The sequence below is a fragment of the Amblyomma maculatum genome, chromosome 2 (assembly GCF_055883805.1).
Source record: "Amblyomma maculatum isolate TAMU_Amacu chromosome 2, ASM5588380v1, whole genome shotgun sequence".
Lineage (NCBI taxonomy): Eukaryota > Metazoa > Arthropoda > Arachnida > Ixodida > Ixodidae > Amblyomma > Amblyomma maculatum.
In genome coordinates, this window is record NC_139345.1 from 223,404,207 (window position 1) to 223,414,718 (window position 10,512).

At 49.7% G+C, this 10,512-nt stretch overlaps 1 protein-coding gene, 1 long non-coding RNA gene and 1 pseudogene across 2 annotated transcripts in view; 2 read left to right on the forward strand and 1 right to left on the reverse strand.

Annotated features, from left to right (window-relative positions):
- LOC146201362 (uncharacterized) overlaps positions 1-10,512 on the forward strand; it is a 408,702-nt gene that overhangs the window by 95,340 nt on the left and 302,850 nt on the right. The gene's annotated exons all lie outside the window — the stretch shown is intronic.
- On the forward strand, positions 231-1,699 carry LOC146201367 (uncharacterized; annotated as a pseudogene).
- Positions 1,594-10,380, reverse strand: LOC146201368 (uncharacterized). Its single transcript, XM_084591805.1, has 3 exons — positions 10,212-10,380; positions 8,410-8,895; positions 1,594-2,962 (listed from the first exon to the last, which is right to left on the reverse strand). Exons 1-3 carry the CDS (start codon positions 10,378-10,380, stop codon positions 2,631-2,633), a joined length of 987 nt encoding a protein of 328 aa, XP_084447931.1. The 3' UTR covers positions 1,594-2,630.

Here is a 10,512-nt window from a genome sequence, read left to right on the forward strand (position 1 = left end):
CGCCGCAAAGTCAGCGAGGTCACCGGTGTGAGTGAGCGTGCCGTCTCCCGTAATAAAGCAGAGGCCCTCTCTGGCAGTCTTAAATCTCCAAAGCGAAGAAGGCTGAAGTCGTCACCTGGGCTTGTTTAAAAAAAAAAAACGGGAAGACGCGGCTTGAAAGGTATACGACACTTTCACTCTCGCTGCTCTGAGGCGCAAAGTGCATCAGTATTATATGCGCACGCAACGAAGTGCCGACTGCCGCAAAACTACGGGAGGACGTAGTAAATGATCACAATATGGATATGCCGAATATAAGTGTCCGTACGTTGCAGAGGATACTAAACGATATCGGGTTTGCGTTCCGGAAGCGCAAGCGGAACTCTACCCTTCCGGAAAGAGATCGTCGTGTGGCGTCGAAAGTACCTCCGGACGATCCAGGAAATGAGAAAGAAGCAGAGGCGAGTACGCTTTTTGTTAGGTATTTTTGGACATGTAACTGCATGAATTATGTGAGAAGGCAAGGATGAAACATGTATTGTTTTGTAATTGCAGAACTGTAAGACAATTACAATGGAAAAGCGCAGTGCAGTGTCGGAAGCGGTTCGGATGAACCTGGAGAGGCCGGCGCCTAATAGACGAAGTGATACAGTCATACGTAAGTTGAGTGTCTTGCGCTGCCGGCTTCGTGTCATGTGATCGCGATGAAAACCGTCCAGGTGCATCGTCTCGCGTACCCTGCGATCACTTATAGCGACGGGCCCGCTTCGGAGCGGCATATATGAGTCTGTATGCTTTTTTTTTAAACCTCTGTCCGTCCTAAATCGAAGATCGCGTCAAAATCGCTTTGGGCTCGTTGTTTATTACTATTATTATTATTACTATTAGTAGTAGTAGTAGTAGTATTTAGCTTTCAACAAGCAATGGATGCAGAAAACCGCGTGCCACATAAATTCACTTCCTTTAGCAGGACCGTTTACTACCTTGATGAGACCTGGGTTAATGCAGGCCACGTTAAAGATAAAGTTTGGACAGACACCACAGTGGCGTCAAGGGAAGATGCCTTTCGCCAAGGCCTAACAACTGGACTTCGTGCACCAAGCGGCAAAGGCAGCAGATTGATCGTGGTTCACGCCGGCAGTGAGAATGGATTCATCGAAAACGCGTGCCTGATCTTTCGCGCTACAAAAGGAACTGCCGATTACCATACCGAAATGGACGGTGCTCAATTCGAAAAGTGGTTCATGGAACAATTAGTGCCGAACATTGATCAAAACAGTGTAATAGTGATGGATAACGCTCCGTACCATAGTGTGCAACTGGAAAGAGTACCAACTTCGCGTACTCGAAAAAGCGACATTGAACCAATTGGTTGACAGAAATAAACATTCAGTTTTCGGGCGACCAGCTAAAGGCGGAACTGTTGCAGGTTGTAAACCAACACAAGCATCGATATTCTGGATACCGCATTGATGCTCTGGCAAAGAGTGCTGGCCACGACGTAGTCCGGCTGCTTCCTTATCATTGTGAATTTAATCCAATTGAGCTGGTGTGGAGTCAAGTGAAAGGCTACGTCGCTGGCAACAACACTACGTTCACTCTGTCCGCAGTAGAAAAACTCGTGAACGAAGGGGTCTCCCGCGTTACAAGAGAGAATTGGTCACGGGACTGTGCCCATGTTGTACGCCTTGAAGAAGAAGCATGGAAACATGATGGATAATTGACACGCAGCTGGATGCCATTATAATTTCTCTGGAGTCGGAAGCTAGCTCATCCAGCGAAAGCAGCGAAATGAGTGGTGTGGAAGAATTGGAAGGGCGACATCAAGATTGCTGATTCAGAGGAATTTCTTATTATTTCCGCTGAAAACTATTGTCACGTTGTGTGATGACAGTGTTGTGGAGCATCCATATATGTTTGTTAATTTATTCGACTACAGCGCTGTGTTTACGCAGAAAAACTACCTGCTGTAGCTTTCTGTGCTATATGAAAATACGTGGTGTGATCTACTGGTACAAGCATTTATTGATGCTTACTTAGACAAACATACAACAGATATATAGTTTCAACGAGCATTAGCAAAGATCATTTTAGGCGCTGTCTCTTCTTCGCAATTTACTTTTTATTTCTCACGGAAACGTAACAATATATCGCGCATTACCGCACGTTAGTGTTGGCTCCTAGTGCTCAAAAATAGGTAAGCTATCTATTTTACTTTGTTAGTGAAAAATGTGCGAGCCAAGAGTTAAAATGCCTTACTGAAAGTTGCTGCGCACGGTTGATTGCACGTATAAAAGAAAACAGCAATGTCTGTACGTTCTCGTCTGGCTCCTCGTCATTAATGGCGGCTATAAAGCGCGCGTGAACCTATTAAAAAAAAAGATATCGGACTCCAACAAGTAAGCTGCGGAAAGCGCTTCTCTCTGGCCGCGGAAACGAAACTGAAACTGCAGTGAGAGGCTCCGTGGAGGCCGACTCTCCGAACTACATGGCGGAGGGACACATTTACAGATGCTCCTTCCCCGTAGCTTCGCTAGCGGTGCCAAAAAAAAAGTTGTCGCGTCGGCGCAGGGCTTCCCATTCCTCTTTGACGGCATGTCAGAGCTGGTCAGCTGTGCCACCACAAAGGCGCCGTGAGGAAAGTTCCTTCTTCATGAGTCCCCAGATGTTTTCGATGGGGTTGAGGTCAGCCCCGTTAGGTGGCCACGGGAGCTGACGCACGGCGCAGCCCTCAAGAAGGTCGTTACAGCACCCGCCTTGTGCACGGGGCTGCGGTCGTGCTGGAACATGTAGCAGCCATCCGGGAACGGTCCGTCCAGGACGTAGGGAATCATGTGACCGGTAAGGATCTCGCAGTACCTTGGCGCTGTGAAAGAGCCCTCGATCTGCACGAGTGGGCAGAGGCCGTCCCTACTAATGGCGCCCCAGACGCTGACAACACTGGCCACTGCTGAGCACGTTGTGGGTGTAGTCAGGGAGATACCTGTGCATAGGATAGCAAAGATGTTCCAACAAATATAAGCATATGTCGTCTCCCAAACTTAATTCAAGTAGCGCTAACATAACAAATCCAACACTCTGCTGAAGCTTCTGTTAGACAGGAGAGAATAGCTACTTCGTATTCGATACTGAATCTACGTCAAATCAAACAAAAGGGGAAAACGAGGCTGCACTATATTCTCAATACTACGATGTGTTGCAAAGCATACTTCATTAGCTGTAAGAATTACAGGTCATACCTGCTGTTGAGCGGGCGCCACACACGTTGCTGCTGGTCCCAGCGCGTGCAGAATGTGGACTCATCCGAGAAAATCACTTCCCGCCACTCCTCTGGAGACCACTGCTGGAAGGCTCTGGCAAAACCGAGTCTCTCTTCTCTTTGGTTTCTTGTGAGGTGCGGCTCGAGCTGCAACGCAGTTCATCAGACCTGCTTCTCGCCACCTTGATCTAATAGTGTCGTAGGAGCAGCTCATCCCAAGTTCGTCACGAACCTCCCGGGCGTTCAAGAAGGGGTCTACAGCTACTGCAGCAACGATTAACTCATCTTCTTCAAGCGTAGTACTCCTTAGCCGTCCACTGCACTCAGCATCGGAAATTCTGCCGTGTTCGTCCCTGTATGCTCTAAGCATACGGCTCACCGCTGTTCTTGTCCTTCCGGTACGGCGACAGATTTCACGGTGAGGGACGCCTTCTTTCCTCGATTGGAATCCTTGGTGGCATTCTTGCGAAGTACCGAAGCCGATGCAACCGTTCTCGGTTTTATAGGTTCAGTGGTCCCTCAGTGACCAATGGCCAGACAGAATGTTATCAGGATAGCACCGCGCACCGCAAAAGCTCTGGCCTATAACGTTGATAAAAGTAAAATACGAACATTCAATCCAGGTTCACCATTGGATAACGGGAAAGCGCAGAATGTATAAAAACGAGAATGGTCGCATTGGGTTTGGTACTTCGCAAAAATGCTAACTAGGGCTCAAATCGAGGAGAGAAGGCCCAATGAACGACTCTGCATCGTGAAGTATGTCGCCGCATCTCAAGGGCGAGAACAGAGGTGAGCCGTGTTATTGGAGTAAATAGGGACGAAGAGAGCGAAATTTTCGATGCTGAGTGCCGCGGGCGCCCAAGGAGCACAATACTTGAAGAGGATAATTAATTGTTGCTGCCGTGCTTGAAGACCCCTTCTTTAACGCCAGGGAGGTTCGCGACGCACTTGGTCTCAGTTTCTCCAGCGAAACCATCAAGTGCTGGTAGCAAGAGATGAGTGTAATGAACTGAGTGACTGCTCAAAGGCCGCACCTCACAACAAACGAGATGGGAAGAGCGACTCGAGTTCTCCGGAGCTTTCGAGCAGTTGTGTACAGAGGAGTAGCGGGAGGCGATTTTCACGGAGGCGTCCACGTTGTGCACACGCTGGGACCGACAGTAGCTTGTGTGGCAGTAGTTTAACCGCAGGTATGATCTGTCATTCTTAGAGCGAACGAAAAACGCGGCTAAGGTTGGTCTAACTTATCAGTTCCAAAAGCGAACTATGGTTTGAAACACATCTTGAAAGTGTAGTGCGGCCTCGCTTCTGTTTGATTCGACATAGATACAGCATCGAAAACGAAGCTGATTATTTTATTTTGCCGCCTAGAAGCTTCAACAGAATGTTGGATTTGTTATGTTTTAGCAATAAGCCTTATTTTTCCGAAGCAAAACGGGTTTTAGTTCGGGACCCGACATAAGATAATGTTTGCTGACACATATGTTTGCTCTCTTATGCTCAGGTATCTCCCTGGGTACACCTACAGCGTGCACGGCAGTGGCCACTGCTCAGTATGTTTGGGGCGCCATTAGTAACGACGCCGTCGGCACACTCGTGCGGACTGAGGGCTTGAACATCAGACCGAGTACCGGTCACATGGTTCCCTACATCCTGGACGGACCGTTCCCGGATGGTTGCTACGTGTTCCAGCACGACCGCAGCCCCGTACACAAGGCGCGTGCTGTAAGCGACCTTCTTGAGTGCTGCGCCGTGCGTCAGCTCTCGTGGCCGCCTAACGGGGCTGACCTCAACCCCATCGAAAACATCTGGGGAGTCATGAAGAAGGAACTTTCCTCACGGCACCTTTGTGGTGGCACAGGTGACTAGCTCTGGCAGGCCGTCAAAGAGTAATGGGAAGCCCTGCGCCGACGTCCAGACCTAGTGGCGGCACTATATGACTCTTTGCCAAGACGACTAAGTCAAGTCATCGCAGCAGACGGCAACTTTTCGCCTCACTAAGGTAACTGAAGAATGCCAATGAGATTTTTAATCTGCTTTCGCAAATACATTTCATCACTGGCAATAATTTTTGTGATTCGTCTTCCTAAGAATCTCTTCGGGACTAAACTATTGTAAAGAAATTATCGTCAATATCGTCATCGTCATATCGAAATTATCGTCAAATTATCGTAGACCCCAATTAAAGAAAAAAATATTGCAGATGTTATGCTGAACAGAATATCAAGCTTATTGCGAAGACAGTGGCAATACGACAGCTTCGAAAGAGAAGCAGCGCCCGCAGAGAAGTTCGCCGTCTCTGTTATCGAAAAAGCGCCCGTCACGGTGGCTGCCGATGCGGCGTCTTTGACCGCGTTGCCTAAAATCCGGCTATGGTGGATGCAGGGGATTAGCGTGTAACATCTAACATGAGGGCAATATAAAAGGACAACGAAAAACAAAATTCCGACTCGTTTCTTCACACAAGTGCGGTTTTACGGACTGCGGCTGTCCAACTGATCTGCCACAGCCCGATGTGCTCGATGAATAGGCGATGTGCGCTCCCCTTCGTCGGGACCGTCAACAGCAGAGCAGCTGAACGCAACACTAGATATTTAATAAGCGCGACAAGCACCCGCGTGAGGGTGAGGGCGAAGTTTGTCGTCACTCGGGGCACTCTGGCTGGCAGCGAGCGGCGCGAGATAACAGCGCCCCTGTGCGGCCCCGCAGCCGCTCCGCTACCCTGAGCGGTGGTCCATTTTATTTTCCGACCGATAGTACATATCGTGAAATAAAACTTTCATTTCACTTGCGACTACTTCTTTTAATAAAAACAGCGGCCTGCCACCGTTTTATAAACAAATGCATGGTAGAAACCACGCGGATTTGCTAGGTATGCATGCTACTATGAAACGTCCGAGAATAGTCCGTATGTCCGCGCTCGGACGTCCGCTGGATTAACTGTACATGTTATGCGGTCTTGCATCGGATGGTCCGTAGGACTTCCGAGAGGTGGCTTCAGGACAAAAACCGGATGACCGACGGAGGTCCGAACGTCCGAAGCGGGCGTACCGACGGTCGTCCGTCGGATGTCAAATGCCGTGTGGGATGGCTCTATATGATGCATCGTCCTCGGGAGCGTCCATGATGTCGTGCTTTAATCTGAGCATGACATCCTGTGCGCTTAATCCCGGCCTGTACCCTACCATCTCCACTGGCCAGAGTTCCTTGGTTTCTATATGCCTAGAGATTCTGATTTGGACCACTTTTTTAATTAGCTTTCCCAGACAAGAGGTGAGAGCTATATATGGGTCTCATGTTTTTAATTGTATAGTTCAAGTTTCTTGCCCGGTTTAGGAATAAGGACCAATCTGGAGATTTTCCACTCCTCTGAGATTTCGACCCCTTCCCAAATTTTATTCATTACTTCGCAAATCAAGTGTAAAGAGTCTTCGTCGAGATTCTTAAGCATAGTGTTTGGATATTGTCTGGCCCTAGAGCAGATCTCTTTTTGAGATCTTTTGCCAATTCAATTGGAGCATCTATGGCCTTATTCTCGGGCCTGGTATAGCAGGGTAGAGGGCGGCCGGGATCTTGACATGTATATGTTGTCCTGATTGCATCTAGCAGCTCCTTGTTTCTCCCTTGGAACTTACGCTTGATCTTAATCTGGTCTAGTCTGGTCCGTCTCTGAGGTAGCGGAGGATAGCCCAGGTCTTGGGAAGGCTCATGTTGAAGTTCATCTCATCACACACCTCGGCCCAGCTCCTTTCGGACAGCTTGGCTGCATACCGCTCAATTTCCTTATTGAGGTTAGCAACCCCTCTTCTGAGATTTCTGTTCCATTTTTTAGTTTTCCACCTTCTCTCCAATTCTCTCTTGGATTTAAGGAGAGGTAGGAGGTGTTTGTCTAATTTTGGGACTTGGAGATTCGTCGCCTGTTCTTCCATATGGCCTCCTTTACATGCCGATTAAATTCTTGTTGCCACTCAGTCAGAGAAGACCAGGTCTTATTACCTGCAGCCCCTCTGATGGAGCGAAATTTATCCCAATCTATAATTTTGGCTCGTAACACGGTATCGCAAAGATTAAATCTGAGCCGAATTTCTATAACCATATATGGTCGCTGCCGTAGTTTTTTCCCGTGTTGCACCATTCAACTGGGCCACGCCTGTGAGTTAGTGTAAGATCGGGCGTGGTGTCTTTACAGACACTGCTATCCATGCCCGTCGGTGTCGCCGAATCCGTTATTAGAGATAGCCCATTGGACAATATGAATTCAAGCAGACCCTTCCCCTTCCGGCATTGTGTATCATATCCCCATTCCTGGTGTTTAGCATGCATTGAAGTCTCCGCAGATTAGAAGTGGTTCGCAGCCAGCAACCTTTAGTGCTTTTGAAGCAGAGCGAGAATTTCGCATTGATTTGTCTCGGTGGGCTGTATACATTGAGCACAAAGAGATTCTCTTTCTTATTTCCTGAATATGGACTTGAATCAAAACTGCTTCAATGTCCCCATCAACCTCGTGTTGAGTAACCGCCGTATTGTGCTCAACCAGAGTAGCCACCCGAGCCGAGTACCCCAGCGAGCTGCGGAAACATTTGTATCCTTTGAGGCCAACATGCCTGGCGTTGGCCTCTTGTAATGTAAGGATGGTTCCTCGCTCGACTGTATTATCTGCTGAAGGACCCCCTTTTTCCTAGCTACGAATCCCCCGCAGTTTCACTGCCAGATTACGCCATCTTTCCTCCTTGAAATATATTGTGTACCCTGCCCATTTTGCCAGCAGTTGGTAGCGATTATGCCTGCGGCGAGAAGGGTTTGCTCCATTCTACCTAGGCTGCCCTCCATGTGTAGCATTCTAACTTGCAGATTTTCTTGCCTATAGTTGGACCTCTCCATTAGTTTCTTAAGAGACCTTATGTCTACGGCAAGTTTGCCGAGATGCGTGTCCTCAGGCTTGGCCTTCTTTCTACTGGGGGGCCCACTTTCGCATTCTGGTTCGTTTTCACTCTCGAATGGGGGAGGTTCCCTCACCTCACGATTTTCGAGCTTATTCAATCCTTTCCTCAACTCTGCATTTTCTTGCTCAATTTTTTCTAATTTCTGCACGAGTGCCCGAGTCTCCCTGATTAGTCTTTCTATTTTACTTTCAAGACTCCCTTGATCAGTTACCTGCGTGTCCTTACCTCCTGCCAAGGTACTTTTCTGCTTGAGGCCCCATGGGTCCGCCGGGTCACGTATGAGTGATCCGAGGTTCGCCTTGGCTTGCTGTGGTGTTTTGCGTGGTCGGTCCCCTGCTCCGGCGCTATGTTCCGGCCCGGGTGTAGCGTCCTCCTTCCCCGGTATGGCGATCTTGACTGCTGGCCCTGGCCTGGTGGCAGACTTGGAGCGGCTGCGGAAGCGGGAGATGGAGCATGCCTCCTTAGTTCTGAGGGTCTCGAACTTGTTCTTTGGAGGAATGTGCCCCTGTTTAGGGGCGATATCTTTATTTCTCAGTTTCTTTTCCCAGAGTTTCCTTTTGACTATGTATGATCTTGATGCAGCTTTTGTCCCCGAGGGGGTGCTGCCCCTGACAAAGTGCACATTTGGGGGTGCACGTATGATCCGGTAGGGGATTTTTAACCCCGCATCCTCGGCATTTGCGCGTCTCGGGATTTGGACAGACGTCAGCCCTATGCCCGAATTGCCCGCATGTGACGCACACCTGGTATTTCTTTTTGAATAGTTTGCACTTGAGTGGCGTTGCCTTGAAGATGACCGTACAGGGTACCGTGTCTTCTACGAAACACAGCAACACAGTGCCTGTGCTCTCTCCCAGCCGCCTAGCTGACGCAATGACCAGATTTCCTGGTCTGTTCAGGATATGCAAGATTTCTTGGTCCGAGAGGTCCAGTGGGATTCCGTAGATAACCCCCTTTCCGAATGTATCCGGCGTCACAAGGTAGGCTGTAACTGGGGATGTGCCTTCTTTATGCCGGAGGGCCACGATGCCTTGGTACCTTCTTGCCCTTTCCTCCGACGCCGTGGCGATCAGAATAGTTTGATTCTTAGAATTGGTCGTTCTTTGATCACCTTGCATTTCCTCTTCGCGCATAGCCGCGGCTCTAGCGATGACATCGGTGAGCTCCGCCAACCCGTAGCCTTTGATTATCTTTTATATGCCTCCCTGACGTCTAAGTAAGATCTTCGTCCACTCTTTTGGTACCGGGAAAGTCCGGACAATTGAAATTTTCGCTTCCTTGAGCGTCTTCTTCGCTAGCAGCTTCGTCGCTCTCGCGTCATTCGCCGCTTTAACTTTTTCCGCTTGTTCCTCAGAAACATATTTCCTTCTGAGCCTGATTTTCCGGTAATCTGCACCTATCCCAGACGAAAATTCTTGTGCGTCCATATGAGTATAGTGCCTAATAGGAGCGTCACTTACTTGGTTGCGAGGCAAGGAGCCGGCGTCTTCCGAGGCCGGCGTCTCCGACATGGCGGAGCCATTTTCGCCTAACCCGGCCAAAAATTCTTGTGCGTCCATAGAAGCGTTACTTGCTTGGTTGCGAGGCGAGGAGCCGGCTTCTTGCGAGGCCGGCGTCTCCGACATGGCGGAGCCATTTTCGCCTATCCCGGCCAAAAATTATTGTGCGTCCATAGAAGCGTTACTTGCTTGGTTGCGAGGCGAGGAGCCGGCGTCTTCCGAGGCCGGCGTCACCGACATGGCGGAGCCATTTTCGCCTGTCCCGGTCAAAAATTCTTGTGCGTCCATAGAAGCGTTACTTGCTTGGTTGCGAGGCGAGAAGCCGGCGTCTTCCGGGGCCGGCGTCTCCGACATGGCGGAGCCATTTTCGCCTATCCCGGCCAAAAATTCTTGTGCGTCCATAGAAGCGTTACTTGCTTGGTTGCGAGGCGAGGAGCCGGCTTCTTCCGAGGCCGGCAGTCTCCGACATGGCGGAGCCATTTTCGCCTATCCCGGCCAAAAATTCTTGTGCGTTCATAGAAGCGTTACTTGCTTGGTTGCGAGGCGAGAAGCCGGCGTCTTCCGAGGCCGGCGTCTCCGACATGGCGGAGCCATTTTCGCCTATCCCGGCCAAAAATTCTTGTGCGTCCATAGAAGCGCTACTTGCTTGGTTGCGAGGCGAGGAGCCGGCGTCTTCCGAGGCCGGCGTCTCCGACATGGCGGAGCCATTTTCGCCTATCCCGGCCAAAACTTCTTGTGCGTCCATAGAAGGATCTGTTCGGGACCGACGCTAGGTGGCGTCGACTAGAACAGACGGCGGAACATCGAGCTCCGGAATTTACCGTCTTTT